The sequence below is a fragment of the Halichoeres trimaculatus genome, unplaced genomic scaffold, assembly GCF_033239565.1.
Source record: "Halichoeres trimaculatus isolate MK-OKI-2021-1 unplaced genomic scaffold, fHalTri1.1 fHalTri1_scaffold_17, whole genome shotgun sequence".
NCBI lineage: Eukaryota > Metazoa > Chordata > Actinopteri > Labriformes > Labridae > Halichoeres > Halichoeres trimaculatus.
In genome coordinates this window covers 5556992-5584502 of record NW_027437195.1, presented here as the reverse complement: position 1 = coordinate 5584502, position 27511 = coordinate 5556992, and the positions used below count along the sequence as shown (strand labels likewise).

The 27511-nt window shown below is 40.2% G+C and overlaps 1 protein-coding gene across 5 annotated transcripts in view; it reads right to left on the bottom strand.

The window, feature by feature from the left end:
- Positions 1-597: 597 nt before the first annotated feature.
- LOC141806184 (zinc finger MYM-type protein 4-like) overlaps positions 598-27511 on the bottom strand; it is a 42380-nt gene continuing 15466 nt past the window's right edge. Inside the window, exons 2-29 of one of the 5 annotated variants that reach the window (XM_074691490.1) lie at positions 26142-26709; positions 25449-25501; positions 25212-25355; positions 23884-23947; positions 23399-23592; positions 23024-23148; positions 22552-22789; positions 22256-22471; positions 21640-21790; positions 20059-20174; positions 19628-19975; positions 19361-19511; positions 18796-18971; positions 17527-17704; positions 16372-16485; positions 16226-16269; positions 15927-16065; positions 9336-9481; positions 9126-9237; positions 8725-9003; positions 7491-7567; positions 7008-7131; positions 6751-6902; positions 6544-6658; positions 6158-6415; positions 5942-6053; positions 3651-3719; positions 598-3449 (exon numbers count right to left, since the gene is read on the bottom strand). In XM_074691490.1, coding sequence (XP_074547591.1) covers positions 3335-3449; positions 3651-3719; positions 5942-6053; positions 6158-6415; positions 6544-6658; positions 6751-6902; positions 7008-7131; positions 7491-7567; positions 8725-9003; positions 9126-9237; positions 9336-9481; positions 15927-16065; positions 16226-16269; positions 16372-16485; positions 17527-17704; positions 18796-18971; positions 19361-19511; positions 19628-19975; positions 20059-20174; positions 21640-21790; positions 22256-22471; positions 22552-22789; positions 23024-23148; positions 23399-23592; positions 23884-23947; positions 25212-25355; positions 25449-25501; positions 26142-26709 — 4578 coding nt within the window. In that variant the 3' untranslated portion in view covers positions 598-3334. Of the gene's footprint in view, positions 3450-3650; positions 3720-5941; positions 6054-6157; positions 6416-6543; positions 6659-6750; positions 6903-7007; positions 7132-7490; positions 7568-8724; positions 9004-9125; positions 9238-9335; positions 9482-12420; positions 14593-14776; positions 15275-15926; positions 16066-16225; positions 16270-16371; positions 16486-17526; positions 17705-18795; positions 18972-19360; positions 19512-19627; positions 19976-20058; positions 20175-21639; positions 21791-22255; positions 22472-22551; positions 22790-23023; positions 23149-23398; positions 23593-23883; positions 23948-25211; positions 25359-25448; positions 25502-26141; positions 26710-27511 lie in introns of those variants that run through there. The other 4 variants (XM_074691489.1, XM_074691491.1, XM_074691492.1 and 1 more) reach the window with 4 other exon arrangements.

Sequence of the window (27511 nt, the reverse complement as noted above, 5' to 3'; positions counted from 1 at the left end):
TACGTAATGTGGCCAGCAGCAAAGTTTATTACATATCGCTTTCAGGAATTTTATTACGAAATGCGGCAGATTATTAAAAAATGCGGTTTTTATTACATAATGAGGTGAAAATTTATTACATTATTGCACATTGGGGCGTCACTCCATAATGTGGCGTTACATGGCTTTATATTTGAAATTTGAAAGTATTTGGGAATTTAAAGAGACAGTATAATAAAAATAAGTGGGGACATGCCATAAAGGGTTAATTCCTATCTTAACCTAGGGTTAATTAAAGACTGTACTTGTTTGAATTATTGTTGTACTTCCAAAAAAACATGCCCACTAAAGCTTTAAGAGTCATTGAAAAGTTACCCATCACAAAGGTAACTCAGCAAGAGTTGAGTATCATATCGTCGAGGGTAATATTTAGATAATTACAACAGCTTTGAAATGCTCTTCACAAATAAATCTGTTTGATTGAAGCGTAGAATGAATTTTTGTTTCCTGGAACTCAGTCATTCTTTATTAAAAAAGTAGATCAATAACAGACCTGATCCAACAGCATGGCAAAATCAGGAATCATATCTCACCTTAACCCATCATGAGTGGAGCACAGCTTTCTTTAAACCAGCAGAAACCTTGAGTAGGACCAGACTCAGGGTGAGAGATAGCTGTGTTGGGGTTACTGATGTGTACTGATGTGTAGAAAATACATAAAGGCTAGACATTTAATTTTAAAATTTAATTCAGACAGTGATTTATGATTATTTGAAAGATATTTGAGTTAAATAAAAAAAAAATCCAAGTAGCCTGACAAATAAGGAAGGAATTGACTCACACAGTTTGGTCTGAGAGTAATATATTCCCCTGTTCATTTTAATTCTGAAACTACCTGTGGTGAGCTACATCTCTGGATAAAACCATCTGAAAGAAGTTGTTGGTAAGAAAGAGAGGATCTCAGATTTGATCTTGAATAAAGTCAAACCCACACACACAAAAAGAAATGAACACATTTTATGACTCAATGTTTCAAAACTGAACAAACTCGTTCACATCCCCACATTACATTTCATTTCTGCTTTGCCTCACACGTAACTGAAAGGAATCCTATGGATTTTGAATATATTCACCGGAAAATGTCATTTTGGAAATATCAATAAAACATGGCGTCTGGGGCTTTTATCAACAATCTTCAAATGTTTTTATAATATCGATAACTGGAGCGATAATATTCAGTTATATATTTCTACCAGCAGTGGTGACAGTGTTACAGTACATCATTTAAAAAACAATCAGCATTTATGGGTAATGCTCATAGCTTACCAGTCAACAACATGAGCGCCTGATGTTAGCGTTAACTGCAGAGGAGACATGCTCACTTTAGACCAGGGCTGGTGGGGGTTGTGTGCTTATTATTCACTTCACTTCAACAGATTTCATTTTGAAAACATGAACATGAGGTAAAAGAAACCTCAACGCCTGAATATGAGCACAACAGAAACACAAACAGTTGGTGCATGTTGCAAAGACAACACTTTCAAAGTGCACCAGCTCCTGAGCTGATCCACAAGGTGTTCTGGGTAGTGGAGTCTTTTAAGACCATTTACACTGAACAAATGTAATGTTCCTGAAAAATTCAAAATGTATGAATATGTCAGTTTTTCTTCCAACCAGTTGAAAAATATAAACTGAGAGATTAAAACAACAACAAAAACATTTCAAAACCAATGTTCTTTAAACAGCAGATATGAATGAAAAAAAAACGAGGGGAAAAAATATTCAGACATGTTTGGGTAATGCTGACATGTTTGGGACAAGAGTTAATTTCAGGCTTACATTTCATCACTGTAACCTAGAGGCGCAACAGTGTTGTGCATACTGCTTCAAGTGTAAGTTCTTGAAATTGTCTTTTTGTCAATTTAGAGGAGAATTCACAATCTATATATATATATATATATATATATATATATATATATATATATATATATATATATATATATATATATATATAAAGATATAGATATATTTCTTGAAAAAAAGGTAAAAATAAAAAAGATTACACTGTCAATAGCTACTGGTCCCTGGTAATTAAGCAAAATCGTTTTTTTTTTTTTTTGCATACAAAGCTTTTGTTTTCAGTTTGGTGAAATTTTTTTTCCCCTCTTCCATTTCCCTACACCAATCCCTTTATATTTCCATATAACTCATACCACAGATCAATAAAAACCAGAACTGTTTACCTCTGCTGACAGCGGTAGATACTTAGGCACATCGATATAATACTTGTCTCTGACTGCTTGAATGGCCAACAAAAATATATCATACTAAGTTTCATATACACTTACAAGATACAGAGGAGAAAAGAAAATTTCTGAATTAAGAGCCACAGATACAGGAAGCTTGTGGCAGAGGTCCAATTGGAGTTTTTCTCAAATGGAAGCTGAGATTTCCAGTTTTTATGGCAGTCTATGAGTGAATTTCATGTTTTAGGAAAATAAGGCCACACAGAATGATACAAATAAAAGGAAAACACATTAAATTGAGTAACTAAATAAAAGTAAATGGACAAATAAACAGAGGCACAGCAAGTCACCTCTATGATCTCAAAATGGGTTACATGGATGTAATGTAAACTGGTTTCACAACATATAAAATCACGTTTGATTTGGATTCAGGCCGAGCAGAAACCAGTCAACGAGATAAAAGTGATACAGTTTTTAAAAACACATATTTCATGTTTAATTACTTGGGGGGTGAAGTTATTCACTGGAGGTAAGAACATCTTTACTTTTCACCAAGTCTTCAGCAGCTCAACGCCACACCACTGAACCTCCTTAAAACCAAATCTGTGAGTTTTGGTGAAATTGAGAGGGGATATTTCACAACCAGCAACATTCATTGTTTTCACATGTAACCTGTCCTGTCTGTTAATCTACCGTGTGAACGTGGTTCTGAAATAAAAGTGAATCTGCCAAATGAGGCACAGACGCTAAAGCTGAAAACAGTTTGACCTTATGAGATGAATAATGGAGAAAAATATCTCCCTGGTGGGCACCATGTTAAAATACACTTCAAACACTTCTTCATGTTCGTGAAGTTATCAACTTATCACGGCAGGTTTGGCAACTGAGGTAACAAAAAATCCACTTTCAAAATTTCTTTCTCACTTTTTTGATGAAATGTTTTTTGTCTCTTGTGTTTTTCTTCTTTCTCTTCATAGTCCTGGCAGCTTCAGTCTGAGTGTCCATGTTCAGCTGTGATGATGCAGCTTTAATTCACTGTGAAGTATTTCAGCATCAGAAGAAGTTTGTCAAGTGGATCATAAGCGGGATGTAAAGGACAGAGCTCCACGTCACTGCAGACTGACGTCATCCTTTTCCTGGTGCACCTCTCTGACGGCCAGGATGCGTGTGAGCATGCTCTGCAGGGTGTTGGCCTCTAATGGCTGAGGGGTGTACCAGTAGGGACTGTTGAGACCAGAAATCAAACAGTTAAGGAAACAAACAGGGTTTGAGTTCTTCTTTCTTCAGCATAAAAAAACAGGACATCTTCATTTTCCTCTGATAGCACACTCAGCCTGGTTATGGTAGTTATGGTAAATTTAGCTCATACTAAACCAAATGCTCAAAAAAGGAAGAAAACCCTGAACATCACAAAGTATCTCTGACCTGCGTGTGTGCACATTCTGTTCAGGCTGGAGGTAAAACACATCAGTTCTCTTCTTCACCGACTCTGGGCTGTTAGAGAGGAGGAAGATGACAACACATAGATTTAGTTATTAATACCAGCATGGATGTTTTACCCTTATATAAAGAAAATCAACTGTGTGTATAATGATTCCCCCTTTTAAATTTAATGGTCTAATTCATATAGGTCAATCAGATTGGTGCCAATAGTCCCACAATTAGTGAAATGAGGATCACCTGAGTGGTGTGGATGTGTCTCAAAGTGATTGAGATATAAAACACCTGTGTCTGGTTGATCAGTGCTCTCAGATACCATTACACCATGAGACAGAAGAACACTCCAAGCAACTCAGGGAAAGCCGTACTGAAAGTAAAAGCTAGGGGATGACACAAAAAATGTCCATAGCACTGAACATCAATCAATCGCGTGAGACTGTGCCGTGGCAGGCAATCAGCAATGACCTTCCCCCATGATGTCATTGATTTGATGACGGGGGGGAACCTCCACCTGTTCAGACTCCACCCCGACGGAAGATGGAGGAGAAAATAATCTGTGCGGTGTGTCATCATCCAGAGTTATACGATACAACGTGTACTCTACAGAGACGGTAAAAAAAAAGCAGGGGGTTCGGGGGTCGGGGATGAGGTCGGAGGGAACAGCCAGGCAGGGCCGGTGAAGGTGGATTACCAGGGGGAGAGGTAGCAGGCCTTGATTGTGATCTCCAAAGCTTTCACACACTCTCCTGTCATGCTTTTGAAACCACAGCTCATTGTTTTTCAGATGCTCTTTTGGGCTTTCTGTCTTTAAATGAACGGGCTCTCTACTCCGCATGCGCAGTGATGTGCTAACACGCGTTCGCCCCTAAGCTTGTCAAAATAGTCCAGCGTCCAGACTTGGGCATTCACGCGGCGCGTTATAGGCATGTTGCGTGTTTAAATTCGCGAGTTCACGTTTGGTGTGGCCATGGCATAAGTCCGAGGCCATGGTTCTCAGTGGGTGAGAAAAGGGTGGACTGCCCACTCTGGGTTGGGAGAGAGTCTTTGCCTCAAGTGGTGGAGTTTCAGTATCTCAGGGTCTTGTTCACGAGTGCGGGGAAAAAGGAGCCACAGATTGATGGATCAGAGCAGTGTCAGCAGTGATGAGGACGCTATAGCTGAGCCAGAAGGCAAAGCTCTGAATTTACTGGTCAACCTACATTCCGACCCTCATCTATTGCCATGAGCTGTGGGTAGTGACCGAAAGAACAAGATCACAAATACAAGCGGCTGAAATGAGCTTTCTCTGCAGGGTGTCTGGGCTCAGCCTTAGAGATAAGTTTCAGTGCTCAGACATCAGGGAGAGGATCAGAGTAGAGCTGCTGCTCCTATACATCAAGGGGAGTCAGATGAGGTGGTTTGGGCATCTGGGTGAAGATGCCTCCTGGACGCCTCCCTGGGGAGCCCAACCAGAAAAAGACCCCAGAGTAGACCCAGGACACGATGGAGGGATTGTATCTCTCAGCTGGCCTGGGAACGCCTCAGTATCCCCCCCCGAAGAGCTGGTGGAAGTGGCCAGGGACAGAGACCACTGGTCTTCATTGATAGCATCCCTGCCCCTGTGACCTGGACCCACCCAGATAAATAGTGGAAGATGGATAGAGTCCATCAAAAGTCATGTGGAAGACTCCATGATTGAGTGAAAGATGAAACCAAATTAAGCTTTTTAGTCTCCAGACAAGACGTTACGTTTGGTGGAACCCAAACTCCAAATGATCCAAAGCATTCTGCAAAAACTACACAGGGACGGTTTAAAAAGAACCAGATTTATGCTCTGGAGGGGCCCAGTCAAAACCTAAATCTCAATCCTGTAAAGAACTTGAAAAGGGCTGTTCAAACTGATACACATACAACCTGACAGAGCTGGAGCAGTTTTGCAAAGAAAAATGGAGCAAAATTGCAGAGTGCAGATGTGCAGGGCTGATAGAGACTAATTCACACAGAGTCAGTGTTGTGAATGCAACCAGAGATGCATCTGATAAAAACTGACTCAAAGGGGGTGAATAACTATGCAACAATTATTTTTGATTTACTGTTTTTATTTTATTGAGATTACTTTGTAGGAACCTGTTTTCACTTTGAGATTAAAGAGTTTTTTGTGTGAAAAAAGCCATGACCATGACTGATTTATGAAAGAGATAAAAGGGTATAACATCTTAGGGAGTGAACAATTATGACAGGCACTGCATGTGTCAATGCTGTGTGTGTCTGTGTGTGTGTGTGTGTGTGTGACTGACCATCTAGAGAGGTAGAACTCGTAGAGTCTGACAGGACAGCGTAGAGGGTTGGCGGCATTTTCAAGCATTTCCAGGTCTGCCTCTACCTCCACCTGCTTCTTTCTTGATCGCTCTAAAAGAAAGACAACCAAAAAAAACTCAGTGCCTTAAGAGAAATCTGGATTAATCCAAACACTAATTCAAGGACTATAAATGTCTTAGTTTCTAAAAGCTTGCCTGCTTCCTCCCGGCGTGGTGCCGCTGTGCTGCTTCTCTGGTGTCGGAGGTAGTGGACTTTGCCGGCTCGGCTGCAGGGTTTAGAGGCTCGAGTGAAGTTGGTGAAGGAGAGGCTTTGGTGCTGCGACAGCGAGTTGAAGTGAAAGGTCTTGGTGCAGAAGAAGAGCAGCGTGTTGAGCAGAACGATAGGGGAGTAAGCACCCAGCTGCTTACACTCCCACAGGTAGGACTCAGCAACACGGGAGGGAAAAATCCCGCCTTCAGAGGGGAGAGAGGGAGAGGGAAACAGTTATCTCCAAATACCCTGAAGGGCGGATAAATACAGAGGAGGTCGCTGAAAGTGAGAAAACAACGTGTGGTTTCACAAAAAGCTTCAACGATCTTACCACCAGGGAGTAATTTGGGCTTCCAGAGCTGCAGCATGGCGCTGATCTCAGTGGCAAACTGATTGTACAGCTCGTCATTAAAGATGTTCTCTATGCGTCCCTTCAGGAACAGATACTGTCCATGAAGAGGGGAAAGGAAAGAAGAGGGGAATATGCTTTATTTGGTAACCAGTGATAACGTGTGTGTGTGTGTGTTAGTGAGTGTACCTGCTGTATCCCGAGACAGAGGTAGAAGATGCTGTCTGGACTGTACATCTCTCCGTTTGGTCGCCTCACTTCTTTGATGAAGTGAGAAAGCGCAAAGCTCAGCTCAGCGGAGTCGCACTCGATGATGTCTTCTTTAATCTCCACCAGATTAGCTACAAGGAGGAGAGCCGAGATTAAAACCAGTGTGGAATAAGAAAGGTCACGTCTGAATCAGTCAGAAGAGAAGTAGAAGAGAGAGGAGAAGAGCTGAGGCTCACATCCTTGTTTGCTTCTCTGTTGGACCCAGTTCCTCCAGGCTTTTACCCCATACACATGGTTCAGTTTGGAGGTGGCTGGAGCGGCCAGAGGAACGCGGTCCACTGGAGTCTGTCGCCTCCGAGACTGAAGGTACAGACATAAAATGACAACTGGCCTCATGGTTTCAGTCTGTAACCCTGTATACTGAGGCTGTAGCCTTCATCACAGCTGTTGCTAACTCAACTCTTGTCCATGACTCTTTGCTGCACGTCTTCCCTTCACTGTACTTCCCAAATTTTGTGTTTGTCCTAACAATGAAGGCAAATCATCTCTAAAGGATGTGAAATAATCTGCATGACATTCAAAGGTTTCAGGAGCAGGATCTTGTCCAGTTAGCCACAACTGGTTCCCAGGTAAATAAAAATCCAGACTCACATCACTGCCCGTGAACTACAGTCAGAAAGGTTTGTACAGAGACTGCTAATCTAGACGAGGATTCGTACCCGTTTGCGGCCTGAGAAAGCTTCTCTGGGTCTCTTCACTCCTCTCTGTTGGACTGATGGCTTCTGACTCAACAGTTCTGCAAAAGCAAGGCAACAAAAAACACACACATGAGCTGTTAGCATCTCTTAAAAATCTAAAAACAGTATCAGTCCTTAAAAATAAAAAACAACTGGATAGCAGGTTTAAAAAGTGGACATCTAAAGGCATAATTGCCCTCTGCAGCATAAGTAAAACCGGGACACTGTTGAGCTTTGATGTGCTTAAAGAAAAGGTTCAGTTAGAAAAGAAAGACTTTTCTGATACTAACAGTTGCAGAATTTTGTTAATAAAAAGTTAGAAAACAGAATAAGATCAATTATAACTCTAGTGGATTTGAACAAGAAAGCATACAACTCAGAAAGTGAAGGTAAAACTATTTCTTGTATTTCTGCAAAACCAAATTTGGGAGAAGGAAGGAGGGATTGTCATATCAGAAGAAGAATGAAAAAAATATGGTGGTATCAGGATGGGGGAAATGTACCAGTTCTCAAAACTGGAGGGGGTTTGGCTGGAAATGTCTAATTAAGTATTTCCAACCTGCTGGAGAAAAAATGTGGACGTTTAAATGCGAATCACTACCACGTGTTCTTGGACTGTCCTGTTATTCTGGACCTTGGAAAGGGATACAGTGTGCCTTAAAGGACATTTTCAGACATTATGTGTCTTTAGAAAGTAAGACCTTGTTGTTTTTGTCTTATGCCTGAATATTTGCCAAAAAAAGATAAATATTTACTGAACATACTGATAGTTGCGGCTAAAAAGGCTGTAACAAAGGAGTGGCTATCCCAGGAGAGCCCTTCTTTAAAAGCATGGATGGACATCATGATAGATATTTACAAAATGGAAAAGATTACAGCACGTGTTCATCATAATTTGGAACTATTTGATTTAAGCTGGGAAAACTGGGTGAACTTGGAAAGCCTCTCAGGCTAAACCTTATTATTATTTTTTTTAATTTTTGATTTTCCTTTAAAAGACATGATCTTTCTCCACCTTCTGTTTCCCTTGTTCAATCTATTGTTCTTGTGTCCTTTAAAGTTAAAAAAGGAAAAAATAATGTGTAATTTAAGACAAGTAAAGTAAATAGGTGAAATTTACAAGTGTTTGTTACAAGTGCCGATAAAAGTTAATTAACAAAATCAAAAATAAAAATACATTTTGCTGTTCATTTTGAGTGACAGTACAACATCTCACCAGAGGGAAAGTCACTCTCGAGGTCATTCATTGGAGAGGAGGGGGGTTGGAGCTCTGTGCTGGTGGTTGGTGTTTCACTGGGAATCTCCTCTGGCTGGATGGTTTGCTGTGGCTCAGTCAGCTCTGTGCTCGGCTCTGTGCTCTGCTCTGCGCTCCGCTCTGTAGCTTGCTCTGTTACCTGCGGCTCAGCTTTAACAGACTCTTTAGTCTCCTTCTCAGCACGAGGAAGGGGAGAGATCACCTCTGACTTTGTGTCTTCACTCAACAAACTGCTCTGCTCTGTAAAACAAGATGAGGTGAGGTTTAACACACTTATTTTGAAACTTCGCTGCTTGAGTGCAAAATTATCGAGACCTCAGATGATCCCAATGATCAACAACTGGACACTTCATAGCTCTCACCTGCGATGGAAACAGGTGAATCTTTCTGCTTCTCCACCACAGCCTCAGGCTCTGACTGCACAGCTGCATCCGTCATTTCTGTCTTCTGATGCATCATCAGCGGTACTGGAATCTGAAAAATAACATCAGGAATGAATTCACATTTTTCTTTCTGCAGAACAGACTCCACAAAGTTTGTCACAGGCTCTGAATCACTCTAATGGGACGCACAGGCATGGGCATTGTCATCGGGACTGGTGTGTGCTGGGAGTACATGTTCATAGGCACTGGGATGAAGACTGGGACTGGGAGCGGCACCACGACGATCTTCACCTTCTCCTCTGCTGCAGAGGGGCCGGCTGAGGGCGCAGGCTGGTCTGGAAGAGGGAAATGAAGAAGGGATTAAATTTACACAGGAAAAAAAAGAGAAAATAGAGGTAAAGAATTGTGATTGAGGAGGGTTAATGTAAAATATAAAAATATCTTTAATAATGAAAAGGAAAAGAGAAACTGGACTAGCAAAGATCCCTCTATCTGAAAGAATGCAAAGAGAAAAAATGGACTGAACAGAAGCAAAAAGTCAAGAAATTAATGAATATTTACAACAGAGTAGGATTAAATATTCTTTTCAAAAACACGTAACTATAAAAAACAGCCTCATGGTAATCTGTCAGGGATTCAAAAAAGACGGCAAATACTAAAAAGCAATGAGGCAAAAAGTTTGTATAAATGTAGATATTTTTCAGGAAAGATTGTATCCTTTATGTCATGTTAGTGGTAATAAAGTAAAGTCTCATGAATACTAATTCCACTTTATTAATGAACAAATTAAAACTTCTTTACAAAAGAAAAACAAGAAACTGTTAAAAACAGTATATTCTTCAGTGAGATGACATGTTATGGATAAACTGTTTAACCTTTCAGCAATCACAACCACTCAGGAAAAACAGAATACCAGAACAAATCATAAGGTTAAGAAAAGTTCAGATTTACAGATTTATTATAATAAAACAACTTGAAGGATTTCAAATTCTCTCAGTTTTTTTTTTTTTTTGATAAAATGTTTTTCATGGGCTTGTTTTTGTTTTAAGAGTCTAAAAAAGGCTGCCATATTATGTAAAACATATTTATCTTTCCTCTCGGAGTGATTTTAATCTTTTCCAACACTCTAAATCACATTACTTTGGTTGTGTTTACATCTGTTCTCTTACTTTTCTTGGCCAATGAGGCCATGATCTCCTGAAGCTCAGGTTTTACACCAAGAGATCTTTTCAAAGAGCAGATAGCAAATATAGCAGCCGTGAATGACTTAATTCAAAGTTTGTTTTAATATTTCATTGTTTCATATTTTGGTTTAATAATTTTGGTGCTAATTTGTTCTTTGTTAAGGATATAGCTTAGTTTTGGTAACATGTTTAAAGCTGAGTGAGCTGGGTCTGTGCATTTTGTGTTGACCGGTTTTCTTTGTTAAATATCATCTATACTGATATTCATTTATTCATGTCACCATAAGTTTATTGTTCTCTTAAGTAAAAAGAAAAAATGCGTTTTTCAGAAGTGATTATTTTTTTATTAAGTGCGTCACACACATACTAATATCAACCTCAGCCTCTCAGCAACTTGATTGTTTCCTGAAGACACTACAGCAAAAATAAATCACTTCACATAAATAATTAGATGGGCCTGCATAGTCCAGATGTTAATATCTAATTTCATCAAGATTTGAAATTTTAACAGTTAAATAATCACTCTTATAGTCATTAATATATATTAATTATTTTACTTTAGCTGAGGTGTTTTCTCTTAAAAAAATCAAAACTGTATAGATATATTCCACATACCTCTGTTATACATATAAGTAAAATATATGCAGAATTTTTTGAAATTTAGGAATTGAAAGGAAATGTTATAAATATCATGTATGAGCATGAATAGAGAGGTGTTTTATTTTAAATTTTTAAATAAATTTTATTTCTCTCTCTACAGCTCTCCAGTCAAATAAATTCATAGAAACCTTTAAGGTCTTAAAGTCTAAAAATAAAATTAAAAAGACATTTTAATCCATGCTCCTTTATGGGGAATTTATTAAACTTGAATTTGTCTTCCAGGTCCAGTTGTTAAATGTTCCTGATGTCTCCTCTGGCCACCTCTTGTGGACACCAGTGTAACAGCTTCAGACTCTATGGTCTGAACCAGTGAGGCTGTTTCTCTCCCTGAGCAACACAGAGACACTAACACACACTTTCATAACGAGCAGGGTAGATTCTGTAATACTCTCCTTTCTGGTCTATCCAAGAAAACAATGACCAAGATGTAGTTACTTCAAAATGCAAAACTCCTTACAAAGACAAGGAGAGCACATACCGCACCTTTGTTTAAAATCCTCACACTGGCTTCTCGTTAGTTTTTCTTTAATTCATTAATTTTAAAATCACTTTGTTGGCTTTTAAAGCACTACACAGCCTGGCACTGGACGACATCTCAGATGTTTTAAGTTTATCCAGGAAGGCCCCTCAGGTCCTCCTCTCTTTCTAGCTGTTCCTTAAAGGAGAACAACAATATTTGGTGATGCAGATGGATCTGCAAACGCTAATTCTTATCAGCACAGTGCAGCCTAATGTAGGGTTTTATAACTGGAATCTTGATAACTGACTTTATTTATTTATTTTTTTTATTATTGTTTATTTTTAACGAACTACCGTAGGAGTTTGACCCAACGCCACAAATAAGCCTCAAGTTTGATTGTAGAGCGAACTACGGGAAGAATCTCCTAAAGATCTGTCGACAAGATGATGTCGATGTTGAGTAACGTCGACATGTTTCTGTTTTCATCTCATTTTGAGATCATCAGTTTCTTTTATCAGTTTCTTCAGTCTGTTTACCACTCTGTGCGTCTGAATTTAGAAATATTTTCATCATATTTCTCTTCAAAAAAACAACACAAACAAACCCTCATCTAAGTCCTCTCATATACATATACATATACATGAAGATGTATGTTTTTCACGTGTACGACTCATACAGACCACAGTGCTTTGGTGTGCATCTGTGCAAAGTGTTATCGGTTTAATTTAAGAACTCACATCTTTTTATTACATTCTTGAACATTTTTGAATTAAACATTTTTATTCATGCATTCAGTGAGTAGTAGTAAGAACTCAGCACGTTGCTGTTATCAGTACTTTTCTCTTCAACCTTTATCTGTTATTAAACCAGAGCAGAAACAAAGACACAAGCAAAACAAATGCAAACAAACCTTTGCTCTTAAACTGTGTTTATTGTTTTTTTTTCATTCAAGGAAACAAAAATGTCAAATGTATGTGAATTCATGATGGCCACTTAAAAACAAAACATACATTGTAATGAAACATGACTTCAAAACAAGTTCCACGTCAGTCCAATCAAAAAGAGAAAAACAGACGATCAGGAAAAGATCGAGGATGAAACAGCAGACGCACATCGTCCTCTGCTGAGAAGACTGCTTCAGTAGTGAGACACGGCGAGGAATTTAACTCTACACATTTATACATCACACACTCATGACAGAGCTTTGAATTATAGCTGAACAACACACCAGTCAAACATTCAAACAAACACTGTGGTCTTTAATCAGGTGCTTCAAACACTCAGGTGAATCCAGGTTTATCCTGTATGTGCAGCTCTGGGTACAGACTGAGCTTCAGGAGCAACAAACAAAAGCAACCAGCTGAAACTCTAAAGGTATTTATATTTTTTATTAAAGTTAATTGCAGAATATGAAACCTCTCTCTTCTCTATTCATCAACCTTGAAGCACCAACAACCTCAGATTCAGTCCAACTGATCTTTGAACAACAATTTGCACAATACTTCACAACCTTTTAGCTCTACAGATCCAAACTTTTATGTTTTTAATCATTCACTGCATTAAACTCATGCTGGGTCAGGACAAATCTTTGAGAGATTTAGCCAATCTGCATCCTATTGATGCAAACTTTAACTCTTTTTTTTTTTTTTAAACTTGTGAAAATCTGATGGAAATGTGCTTCTGTTCTGCAAAAAGCTCACATTACCAAAAGTATTTTTTTCAAATAATTAAGAAATCAGTTTTGTTCCTTCTGATCTAAAGATGTGGTGACATGGTGTCCTGGACTAAGCATTTCTTTCTTTTTACATTTTTAGCTCTCCTTATCTGTTGATGTTGTACATGTAACACATTTATGAACCATTTAAAAAATTCAACGAATTATTTTGAGGTAGACCCTACCTTTGTGTTAACATCTATGTCTAGTGAATCTGTGAAAACTGTTTTTCTCAGGTGACCATGACTGCCATGAACATCAGCTAACACAGCTGGTGCTCTTAATGCTGTTTGTTAAAGTTAACACACTCTCAGCAGCAGGGTAACAAAGTCAGTGTTCCCAGGGAACATGTTTGAAGAATACCAGAGCACACGTTGAAGTTAAGTGATCAGACTAAGTGTTTTTTTTTCAGTCCTAAATCTGTGTGTAACAGTGTGTAACCTCGTGTGTAACTAACCAGCAAAGATATGGAGAGAGTGCAATGACAGACTCAAATCTTTAGAGACACCTGAAGCAAACACCATGAATGATCTTTAATGACATGTTAATGCACAGAGACACAGATCTCTTAATGAGGTATTTTACTAACATTACAGTACTGTGTGCAGGGCAGTATCTCAGCCTCGTTTGGCTCATCTGTACAGATCTCTTGCAACACTTCCTTAAAATATAAATACCATTTTAATGCGTCAGCCGTGTGAGGCTGAACGGATCATAGTGGGACCCTCTTAAAACACGGTATTTCACCCAATAGACAGAAATAGACGGAAATCCTCATGTCAAGCTGAAATTAAAAACATGAGGAACAGGAACTTATTGAATGATCTACAAATCTGTAGGATGTCTGGGTGCAGTGGCTGATGTTTAAAATATGTACAACAGTGTAGTGCTAAAATATGCTGACATCAGAAGGATTAAATCATCCTAAACACCAAACTGCTTGATGAAGAGTCTGTTTTGAGTTTTGCATAGCTGACACTGAGATTATCATTTGTTCCCATACATTTTTTTCTGGAAGTTAACAGAACATTTCATTGCTCATGTTCTGGATTTGAATGAAACAATGTCATTGTATGAAACAGGGTCACATCAATGTGTCAAAAACACTCTTATTTAGATGGAATACCTTGTTTTAAGGAAGTCCCAATCATAAATACTGTCTTTAAACTACTGGAAAATATACCAGAACACTCCTTTTAGTACAAAGTGCCACAGCAGTGCACCTCTTGCAAAAACACGTCCATGCAACAAACCGTGACCTACTGCTCATCTCTAAGTAACGCTTTGGGTTCAAGTAAAACAGAAAACTACGTGTAAGGAATTTGAGGTGACTGAAGTAGTGTAGGTCTCAAAAATGGCACTGGAGTTGCAAAGTCTTTGTCCAGGATCAAAGTAGAGGACAACGTCCCATTTCAGCAGGTGAGGAAACTGTGGAGAGAAAAACTCGGGGTGACAAACTCGACCCTCATAAGTCAGTTGAATTTATTTGGAAAAGCAAATTAATGTCATCACTTCATCACCGTTATTATTATAAAACACACTTTTTTTAAATGATGCTGTTAAAATAACTATAGAACAATCAAGGGTAGTTGTTTTTTTACACATAGCTCACCTTAATTTTCCAGCTCGAGAACTGTTTTGTAGATCAGCTTGGTGTGAAAGAGTTCAAAGCATGGGACAGGACAGAGGCTGGGCTCTCCTGAACACGTCTTACAGTAATACGAAGTTTCGCTCTTCTGCTCACTACCCTTGGTCTCACAGTGGCCCTCCTCTTTCCTCTCCTCATCATTTCCGTGTGAGTGTCCCTCCTTTTCCTTCTCTGCTCCTTCTCCTGTTTTCTCGCCAGGCTCTGCATCTTCTTCCGCCTTCCTCTTCTTCCTCTCCTGCTGTTCCTCCTCCTGCCTCTTCCTCTTGGACTGTGAGCAGACCTTGCAGTCAGAGTCAGTCTCCCTCTTGCCTAGAAAATGGCGTCCGGTGAGGCGTGCTGGGAGGCCGTTACTCGCCTGAGTTTCTCCCTGAGGTTTTGGCGATGGCATTGGAGATGTGGAAGTGTCACAGCGGTCCGGTTGCGTGGAGCTATTCAGCACAGCTGGTGTGATTATTGAAACAGCTGGTTGTGAATAAGAATGATTGGTCGAACCAAGAACATGAATCAATGATGTAGATGATGAGTATGGCTGTTTATGAAAATATCCTACAAAGGGTTAACAGCTGTTTCCATCAGTGCCATCACCATGGCTCATGTTACAGTCACAGAAACAGGAAGAAACCCGAGATTAACATTTGGAGTTTCATAGGTTTATGATTCCTGTGTTTCCCACAGGACTCTGTTTTTCAGGATATTTAAGTGGACATTATGTTTTACAGGGAACTGTTGTGTGAGCTGTTTGACCTTTAAAGACAGTTCAACCTCTTGTTAAAAGTGTGTCATCACACTATATTAAAGAAAACGAGTGACTATGTGAAGTTAACTCCTCGACCAGCAGCCGTTTGGTTTCATACTTAAACATGAGGAGATTTCTGGTAAAAATTGTACTAAAACAAACACAACTGAAGATTATACACCATCAAGTGTGTGTGTACAAAGGGAGAGATTTTCAGTCATGCAGATAAGAGTAAATATGATATGCAACACACACATTTTACTGTCAGGAAGCTGCTGGAAACCTGTGCACCATCCTGTCATCCTGCTCTGCAGTTATTGGATGAGCTCAGTGTGAGGCTGTCGTTAAAAAGCTAAACTAATAAACTTTTGTAGTTACCTGTTGAGTCAGAGGGAGGGGACGGCAGCTGACACATGCTCTCTTGGTCCATAGTGAAGGGTCGGCACAGAACTGACTTGTTTTTCATCTGACGTCGATTGGGCTTAGGCACTCGCATGGCATCTGTCTGAGTACTGGCCTGAAAAGATATCAAACAAACAGAACAACAAAAATAAAAAAGATTCAATCTCAATCACTACCATGTGAACTGATTCTGGTATAATCCCAATCAGTGTAATCAAATTCAAGAGCTGTGTGTGTATGAGTGTGTGGGGCCCTGGCAAACACAGAGTACATACATGGTCTTGGTTCTTGCCATCAACATTGGAGGTTGGAAGAGCTCCTGCAAGAGAGAAATTTAAAACCACAAATTTATCCTATTTATTTATGAAATCAATACTACTACAAATAATAAATACATTATTGCTGATAAGGACGAACTAACCAGTCAGAGCAGTGTCTGCTGTGGCACTGGGCTGAGCGGCGGAGCCGTTTGCCAGAGACACGACTCCAGCGATGACGGGGTTCATCTTTGAGGAGTGGTGGGGCTGGGCTGGAGCTGGGAGAAGAGGTAAAGAGGAGAGGATAGAGTTCTTTGACAAATCTCAGCCAAAATACTTCAGATTTGAATAAGGTGGGTAAGTTGTTTTCTAATGTTATAAATCAGAATTAATCAAATTTGATAAAGCTTCACATCCTTGTAAAGGAACAGAAGTTTATGGAAAATGAAATCAAAGAACCTTTGAGCATTTTTCTTCAGTGTTTTCCCTGCTCTGTTTTTTTCTCAGGCTGAAAAGTGGTGAAAGATATTAATCCAATTGTTTGCAGGCTTTGTGACAACATAAATCTGAATAATTGGTGTGACCTTTTTCAAATGTATAAAAAAAATCAGAATGAAAGCCAATTACTGCTATTCTCTGTTTTCATCTGCAATAGATGTATTAAAATTTGTTTAATGAGTCATTTCTGTGTGAATAAATCAAAATCCAAGCGCTAATTTTGACAGTCCAAGATTTTATGTATGGAACTCTCTAAACATTTGGGATCGTGAGCCATCAAAAACACAAATATAACTCATCAAGCATTTCTGGATGTGGGATCAGCTAGTATTTACTTTGAATAAGCTACATTTTGCAGCTTTGGAGATAACCTGTTTGTCTTGAGTGGAGCAGAGTGAAGTCCTCATATCCTAAAATATGTATATCCTAATTTGATTTAAATTATACTTTTCACTCTAATTTTGGCCAAAGAGAAATTAAACAGGATAATGCAAACAACACCCCTGTGTCTGCTTCCTATTCCCCCTTTCATTTATCTTTGAGCTGTTTGTTAAAAGAAACAGCTCATTCATGAGTTAATGAACAACCTGATGATGGAAAGGATGAAGGGATGTTGGCAGGTTAAAGGCAAATAAAATATATTTTAAGAATTAGCAGAAGCCAAACAGCAGTATTTGAATGCCTCATTAACTCTGTAATGCACCCTGAAGTTACCTGAACTGGATGATCAGAGCTTAATGAATAAACTTGCCTTTGGCAACCATCATGAGCTTGTTGGTACTGAGAAGACTCAGTGAACGACATGATGCTGTTCAACTTACCACTTGGTGTTTGTGGGGTTGTTCCGCTGCCGTTACTGCTGCCATGTTGTTTTCCCTCAAAGTGTTGGTAGCAGTACTGCATCAAACAGCCCAGGTTGCAGAAATTACGGACTGAACCCAGACACTGCAGCTTCTCATTCAGGTAGCCTTGTTTTCGACAGCTGTCACATCGACCCATCTGGAGAGGAGAGGAGAAGACAGAGAGGGATAAACAGAAGAAGAAGAGAGGGGTTAAAGGACAAAAAGTACAAAAGTGGAGCAAAACTTTGTATTCTCCAAGAGCCATGGCTCAAGGTGGGAAACTGCTGTAGCTTTTTGCCAGGCTTTACAGGACAACTCAAGAGTTGTTCGTCTACACTGTTGCTGCTGAGCTTTACATTCTTTAATTACTGCAACACACAACGAGGCCAGGCAGCGGTATGCCACCAGCCCAGGACTCTAAATTAACTTTCTGATCAGGAGTTGTGTGGTTTCTGAAGTTACCAGCTGATCACTACCAGCTAAATTTATTCCCATGCAAAAATAAAAAGATTATTTTTGCAACTGAGTTTATTTGATCATTTTATGAACAAAAGCTTTGAATTAATCTGGCACTGAAGATTCTCACAGTGAGATCTGTATCACTCTCAACACACCAGACCCAAAACTCTGCCCACTTTTGCTGCACAGCAGGCTGTGTGGATGGAGCCCTGGCATCCCGTATGGTTCATATCACTGCAGTGGGCAGGCCTGGTCTCATCCAGGTTGGGGTCCAATACAGGAAATTGCTGAATCTCTCCGTCCACCGTCCAGCTGTCAGGGACTCAGGTGGATCACTGACGGGAACTTTTGGCCAGGGCTGGTGAGAAAATGCATCCACTCCCAGAGGCGGAGCTTCATTTGTGCTCGTGTACCAACCACAGAGTGCACTGTGTGCCTCATTTATCACCAGCCAAGATGACTAGAGTTTTTTTTTAATGCCTGCTAAAATGAATTTTCACCTGCATTTGGCAGGTTGGCAGGTTTTCATTTAGAGCCCTGTATGAGTTTATATCTGTTTTTTTGTGGTGTTTTGGTGCTGAGGTGTGGACAACAATAGTTGTTAGTTAAGCTAACAGCTTGACTGAAAGTTCCTGATAACTTCCTGCACACTGTGCTTTTCAGTTATTTTGAATCAGGTATGTGGGTCAGCTCGGGGCCACTTGGAGGTTTTCTGCAGGCAGGATGTGACCTGTGTGAGCCAACTGAATAGCAGGGATGTACAGTAGTGTAGGACATCTATTGGCCTACCCCATAGTAGAGGACAGTGTACTGGGACATGCAGTGGGCTCGGCAGAACTCCTCCATCCTGCCTCCGTAATGACTGTGCAGCATCCTGTGACTTATACCACAGCAGTAGGTGCAGGGTCTCCACGGGTGGTCCTTGTACCGAGACTCCTGCTCTGATTTGAAGGTGAGCTTACAGCCTGGAAGACAGATGAGACAAAACATTATTTCATTTCTATGAAATAAAAGAAAAACAAGACACATATCAGCTGGGGTTATAACTTGTAATTTCTGAGTTAAGTCTGGTAAAATAAAGGATTTTATTTCATAAAGCATCAAATCACATTTATCTGGGAAACTGCAGGAAAATGTTAGCATGTACTCTAGTTCAGCCCTGCTGTGTTGATCACTCATCTGAGTTTTCATTTGTTTTAAATAAATCTGCCATTTTTGTTAAAACGCCGATTCTAACCCTTAAAGCATTCCTCAGAAACCCTGCAGGGATAGTTTTGTACCACTAAAGCACAGAAAGGGTGAAGGCAATGCACCACAGAGGATAGAGGGTAAAGGCAGTGCTGAGTAAACTCACTCCCGCTGCAGAACGACACCTCCTGTTGGTTGTAGCTGATGGTGTCAAACAGAACCCTCTCCTGTTTACAGCTCTCACACATTCCCAAGATGTTTTTCTGGATTTTAAACTGCTCAGAGCATGTCCTACTGCAGAAAATGGAGATCTGACCCTGCAAAGAAAACATCATCAGGATCATCATCGTCACACTGAGTGTTAATTTGTTATAATGAGGTTAGTTTAAGTGGAACTGAGAGTCAGTGTGTTGGTGTTTGCTGTTTTCCTCACTTGGTGACTAAGGACCAGCGGCTTGATGTTGAACTGTTTGCTGCACTGATGGCAGGTCAGCTTCGGGGTGTCACCAAGACCAGCCTCAGCTGCCTTCATGGGCTGGCCAGATGGTGCTTTGGCCTGGGACTGCCCGGGGACAGAGGAGGAGGATGATGGATATGAGGGCACCAGTGGGGGCACAGAGGAATGACTGGGATGGTTTCCTGGATGTGGATATTCTAGGGGAGTGGGAGGGACTGAGCTGGCTCCCACAGAGGGCCCTGATTTAGGGGCTTCTCTTAGGGAGGGGTCCCTGAGAGCGGAGGTTCCATTGATGGGGTCTGGTGGAGGGATCTGCCCGGACTTCTGCAAAGACATTAAAGACAACTTATACGCTGACTCCCTGATAAAAACCTTTTTCAGAAACAGCTTTGAAGTTGCGCCTTTACCCTGAATATAGACACACAGTCATAAGAGCAGAAGTTACGAATGGTGCCGTCCACCATGGCCAAGTGGTACTGAGGAACAGCTGAAGCCTTGCACTGGCAGCAGGGGAATGCAGTCCCTGAAGGTGAAAAGGGAAAATTAAAGATAACCAAAAACTCCATGAAACATAAATTCAGAGCATCAGTACGTGTTAGATTTTCAGACTGGTTACTTCATTTTTCACACATAGTTGCAGGTTAGAATAAAAAACAGTAATGCTGAAGCTGTACTTCTAAAACTGTACACACAGTACCAGCTCATCCTGGTGTGTGGGAATGCATCTGTGTGGTGTTGTCACAGGGGAAAAGTGTTTGATTTGTTTGCAGAGCTGTAAAAAAGTACAATTTCCTCCGTAAAGAGTGTCTGAAAGTGCTGCCAAGTGCAAGAATATTAATGATTAATTTCAAAATGAGGAAAAATTTACATAAGAATCATAATGTGTAGTGGAGGAGAAAGGTCCAGGGAAAACTGTGTAGAAAATTAATGAATGAACATCGTCAGACCGTGTCTGCAGGTAAAGGACATAGAGAATTTAAGTAGAGAGATGTGTGTTGTGTAATGTATAGCTGAAACTTCTTTGTAAAACCAGGAGCCCGCCTGCTGGACTTTCCCAGATGAAATAAGGATTTTTGTTGTCTGAGATTACAGCTCTGAGTGACACCTTTGCTTTTTTTGTGTTTTTGGCCTGATGCACAATTGCTTTTCGTTTTTTGTTTTTTTTTCATTTTACCAAACCAGGTTGGTCCCATTGAGATTAAAAGCCTCTTTTTCAAGGGACACCTGGCCAAGACAGACAGCAGCAAAAACACAAAGTTACAGACAAGAGAAACAAAGGTAGAAAAAATGCAATTTACAAAACACAACATCTTGGGCTAAAATAATAGCATCTATGAGTCACATCTGGGAATCAATTGTTAAAACAGCAGAGTTATAGCATCAACATCCTACAGAATCTGCTCTGTCTTTCATTTTAGATTCAAAAACATTGAAAGACACCAGATATTTGAGCTTTAAGTTGTTTTGCAGCCTATACAGGCTGAGCTGCAGAGTACCCAAAAGCCTTTCTCTGAATTTCAGTCAGAATTTGGACCTGAGAGCATAAAGAGGAGCTATAAACACAGAGAATACTGAGCTGTACTTCTCTACATGATAAAAACACAGATAGAGAGGAAGAGGATCTGGATTACTTTTGTTTCTGTCTGTGACCAACTTTGTGTGCACAGACAGTGCAGACTGCATACTTACTTAAAATAAACAGTAGATTCAAGGCTATCATGTTTAATTTACCCGAGTATTTTGTTTAAAAATAACATTTCTATTTTTGGTTATGAACTGAGTGCTTTTGAATTTAGGATATAAAGTGCAAGGATTTACAAATTGTTTGTTTCTACACAGGAGAGTGTCATTTTCATTTGACAATATATCGATACTGTTATTTTTTGGTCGCTGTGATTTTGTAAAAAGGGTTTGGGATATTTCTAACAGAATTCCCAAAGAGTTTTCATTGTCGACAGTGTTGAGTTGATTGTTATAGAGTGTCCTACCAGAGAGCATGTTTCGAGGAGGTCGACTTCGGTCCACACAAGCAGTAGAACAGTACAGCTGGACTTTTCCCTTCAGGTCTCGTTCCATGATTGTGGAGGACACTATAGCCATCTTTAGACAGTACGCACAGTCGACGGTTTTTCTGCAGGTCTGAACAAAACAAGACAACAAGAACAAGAGAGGAGAGGTGTGAACTACTTCAGGAGAAAACGTTTATGAGATAATAAACTTACAGTCTTGTCACACATTTGACTCTACAGTTTTCATGATGCCATAATTTTACGGCAGTAGTAAAAAGTCAAATAATACTGATACCAGTTCAAGGCTTTAAAATAGTTCATTTAGTTTTTTATTTCCAAACTGCACATATTTCTAAAAAGTGACTCAACTGATGCACTGGAAAAAGCAATAAATGGTGATATCAGGCTACCCTGAAAACATCGTACACCCAAAATAAAACATTTCATCCAAACTCTCATTCAGACCCAAACAAAGGTGTGTGTGTAGAACGTGTAGCTGTATCTTAAAGAGCTCTCTGTCTGCGTTTTAATTTTTCTCAGTTATTTGGTTGTTTGTCAGATGACAGATAGTAATGAGTTGATACCTCTCACATACCTGTTTGTAGGTGCCAATACAGGTGGGACCACAGAAGTTTAGCTGAGATCTGTCAATGGTGAGGGTCTGACAGGAGCCTAGTTTGCTGTTACAGTAAAGTCCACAGCCTTCACAACAGTTCATGGCTAACTGCCTCATCTTCCGCCATGACACGAAGCAGGCGTCACTGCAGAGTCTGTGAATACGGCCTTGATGGGTCACCTCGTGTTCAATTTGCTGTAAAGATAATCACAGTCAAAACGACAAGAAGGACACAACTGACGAATCAGGCAAACCAACAGGAACCAGCCTCATACCTTATTAGAGATTTTGCAAACACTACAAAAAGGTTTTTCAGGCAGCCGCTCCATCGGTTTCTCAAGCGGCTTCTCAGGCTTCCTCTCTAGTCGTTTGTCTGCCCATTTATCAGGAATCTTGTCCCCCACCTGTTTTCTCTTGTGTCTGTAGACAGACAGACAGAACTGGCCACAAAAGTGCATGAGGGTGCTGTCGTCTGAAGGAATAGTGATCATGTCTCTGGGCTGAACAATCTCCCTGTAAAGGAAACACAAGATGATGAAAGGCTGGGAGAAACTTGGTCATTTAAAGTACAGCTGATCTTAACAATCAAATGGAGCACAAGAAGGACCTGTGTCCACTGATAGAGTTTTCTTTGTGCTAGTATCACCATTTTCCTACACAAAACTAATTATGGTCAGTTTTTAAGCACTGAGCATCCTAAGCACAAAAAGCCAGGTCAGACGAGAGGAAGTGGAAACGACGACAAACCTGTTACACTGGAAGCAGGAGCGGTTCTTGGCAGTAGGGGGCAGATGACCGGTCAGACAGACTGTGGAGCAGAAAAGCTGCGTCGAGCCTTTTCTTTGGAATGCTGTTTGGCCTTTCAGCAGAACCTACAACCATTTTCAGAAAAGTCAAACTTAAATATGACAAGAATTTAAAGTTCACTGAAAGATGTTTCTTTTTTCATATGCTGTGCCAATAATACATACATATGAATAATGTTTATTGTTTAAATTGTAGACTTACATAATATCAATCAATCTTTATTTCTATGCCACCACATCCTGACAATATGTGAATTATGCAGTGTGAAGACGTTTTCCCCCCTCTAACATAAACAGGATGATGATAAAACAGCACCTTAGAGCATCCACTGCAGCGGACACTACCAGGAACAGGGGGCTGAGGCGGGCGTGGGGGTAATGCTGCCAGAGCTGGGAATGAGGACATGGGAGCTGGTGGTCTGACGGGGAGAGGAGTCATGGCTTGTAGGACAGCACCTCTGCCCTGGATGAAAATGGCGGTCTGAGGGTGTGCTTGGACTGGTGCTGGCACTGAGAGGAGAAAGGATGGTAAAACAAAGAAGCTCAGCATTATGATCCTGCTGCACAACAACATGCATGGAAACTGAGAGACAACTGGTTTCAGTTAAAAACACAGTAAATATTTTAAGATGTTTAAGACTTCAGGATGTGACACATTCATAAACTATATCTTGACCTTTTACATGAATCATACATAAAGGATTCATGCTAACTGTGAAACTTAGACGGCTTTTGCTTCAGAGAAATCACTCATTAACAAGGAGATAAAGTCTATAATTACACACACAAAAATAAACTTACAGGTAGGAGTAACAAAGGTGTTGGCGCCGCTCACAGAGTACACAGAGCTGATCCTGAGCTCCTCCTAAGGTAAGAACAAGTGAGGTTTGTTAAGTTGTGATTATATGATCAAACGATCATATTAACGTGTGATTGATTAAAGACAGTGGCCCTCATTTATCAATCTTGCGTGGGATTGGTGCAAATTTGGTTGGAGAAACATCTGGTGTTGATTTAAGACGTGGAAGGACACAATGAAAAAAAGAGACTTCTCTGTTCTGATGATCGACACCATAGCAACAGAGGTAGAGAGAAATGAGGTTGTGGTGTTGTGGCAGCTGAAAAGTGGAGTTAAATAGTCAGAAAAATTACATCTGAAAGAGATCACTGTAGCTGTCGGCATCGTTGATGTGACAAACCAATCTACAGCTGAGTTTAACACATTAAATTTCCACATTTATACTTCACTAATAGGTGACATCTACCCACGAGAAGCCCCAGTATAATTAAACGCTTACATATAGGCGCAGAAACATGGAAAAATCACAATTATAAATGTGTAACAGCACTTTAAGAAGCTTGCGCTGCTCTTTCAAAACCGATATATTTTACAGTTTGGCTGCAGAAATGAAAAGTTACGTACATTTCTGGTGTCATATCTAATTTAACTATGTAATCAGTGAACATCTGATAATGCTCTGCAGTCATACGATCAAATAATTCTCTGCCACAGAGATTTTACTCGCTGCACTGCTCTTCCCTCTGACATAAAACTTGCGTACACGGACTCAGACCTTGTGTGGGATTGAAGCATACGCTCTGCCCACACTGAGACCGATGTAGATAACAATCTGTGTGTGAATTAGTGCTGCACGATTTGGGGAAAAGGTGCGATTTGCGATTAGGTGGACAATATTGCGATTGCAATTGTGCTTGCGATTTAATAAAAAAAGTTGTGTCATGATGAGTCTACAGACTTGCTTGGTTATCATGGAGAAAAATCTGGATTGCATGTGCTGACATTGCGATTGCGATATCCTCTTTTGCGATTTCGTAATTGCATGTGCTGACATTGCTATTGCGATTGCGATTGCAATAATCGTGCAGCCCTAGTGTGAATATGAGCGTACATCCATTTTTCGGTTAATAAATGAGAGCCAGTGAGTCTAGTTTCAAAACCACTGATGTAAAAACTAGCTGTGATATGGGTTGTCTTCAGCTTAACTCCGAATTACACCAATATGTTCCACTGCAGTTTTCATATCATGCAAAAATGAAATCAAAACCTCTTCAGAATACTCAATGTAACAAGCTTGTGTATACTAATAACAGCGTCTTTCCACACAGACCTCCTGCTGCTCCAGCTCCTCTTTGATCTGCCTGATGGAGCTCTGAGGCAGCAGAGCAGCATCGTAGCCCTCATCAATGGGTTCATCTTTAATGTTGACGGGAGACATCGGGGGATTGCTGTCCTCCATTGGAGTTGCCTCTGACTGCTGATTGAACAGAGTGTTCAAAAATTATTCACATAAGCCTTAGAAACCCATCCTAAAAGCAGTTTCTGAACAATCTTTAGAGACAGCTACCTCCCCCTGCTGGCTGTCCTCCGTCTCTTCTGTCTGGTTCAGGGCGCCTCCATCTGACAGAGAGAGGAAAGAAAAAACACAAACCATACTTCAGCTAAGAACTTACAACAACAAACCGTTTTTAATACACCTGAGCATCTTGGAAAAAGGACAATGATAGGGCTTCAAGGAACACCTTAGACAGGGTTTCTGAATTACTTTTCTCTTTTTTTCTGCCTGCATGAACATACAGTCCCAGCAAATTTAGTTCAAAAACATATGTAACAAATTAAAGCTTTACAACCCCAGTGCAGCCCAGACAAGTTATTAACTACTGCTGTATGTTCTGGACCAAAATCTGACCCAAAAATTTCTAAAAAAAAAAAAAAGAAGCAACAAGAAACCAGAGCAGGACTAAATTGTATTCAATCTTCTAAAATTTTTCTTCTCAAGTATTTTAATCAAGATCAAAAAATGAATTGGATTATGTGGAGACAAGCACATGTGTTGTATCTTCTGCTGCTCAAGGCTGTTCATGACTGAATCTTTTCTTTTCTAAAATGTTATTCAGTATTATCTTTTGTTGGACCCTCCCTGACTGGAGACACTTACTCCTAACTCAGTTTAGCTCCGACAGCCCATGTGCAGAAAGGCTGAACGTCCAGAAGATAACATCATGACTTAAACCCCTCAGATATGCGTCTAAAGCTTTACCTCTGCTGTTTTCAGGCGTAGGGTCCTGGGAGGAGTGGGAGGTGTTGGCAGACCCACTGCTCCCCTCCCTGTCTTGCTCTCCCTCCTCCTCCTCTCTGGCCTGATTCTCAAAGGGGTTGTCTTGACTTTCGTTCATTGATCCCGTCTGGTTTTCCTTCCTGTTTGCCTTTGCTGAATTAGCCTCATCCATGCTGTCCATGGGTAAAGAAAAGTGCCAATCTTCATCTTCTTCTTCTTCAGGCTCAAATGAGGGAATGCCATCCAGTGCATTGTCCAGTGCTGCCCCTCCGCTCCCTCCTCCTCCTCCTTCACTGGTTCTCATAGGGTGAGGGGATATGCGAGGAAAGGATGACTCTTCTGTTCCCTCCTTCACCTTTTCACCTTGTCTGCTGCTGTTGGTGTCCTCCTCTTCTCCCTGTTGGTCCCCTCCTGCTCCTGAGGTTTCGTCTACACCCTTAGTCTCATCCTGACCGTCACTTCTGGAGGAGGAGGCAGACCCCCTGGAGGAGTCAGCAAACTCTCCAAGTCCCATCACTTCATCAAACACTCTGGATAGGCGCTCCTCGTGCTGTTGAAAAAGAGTTGTAGAAGATCTTAGGAGACAAATTCATGTACAGCGCTCCAGAAATACAACAATACTCACTCTGTGAAGGAAAAAAAAACATTTACAAACATAAACATAAATTAAAGTTTATACTTTCACCAAACTTGCAGAGTATTTACCTTAAATAAACATGACAAATGTAGAAATTTGTTGCTTTTGAATTCAGATGCTATAGCTATCCGAGCTGGTCTGCACTTAAAACCCAGAAAAGCTACTCTGTGATATAAAACTAACACCTCAATAATGTGTTTTATTAAATTTGAGGACAAAAGTCCAGAAGATCTCAAAGCTTAAAACCGTCTTCGAGCATATCCACAGTCTAGTTTTGTACTTTAAAATTTTAATAAAACCTAAAGGCATCAAATGAAGCTGAAGCTTTGTCACATTCTGTGTGTCCAACTTATACACAACCTATATGTTTGTGTATGAAAGGCTGCTTGTTCTATTGGTGGTATCATACGAACACTGATACTCCTTATTTAACAGTCAGTACAACTGAAGACAGGATAGACAAAAAGAGGTCTCTGTAGGTCGATCACTTTAATGGAATGAGGCCTCACTTTGGATTATATTAAAATTATTGGTGGGACTTGATTTAAAAAAAATCATTTAATTAATTATGCCATTTGTAATTAATTAATTGTAATTAATCGCATTTTAATCACATCAATATTCAACATCAGAAGCAACACTTTTCAATTCAAACAGATTTTGTAGAAGACTAAATCACTGAATATTCTCATACACAAGTTTAAACAACAAAATC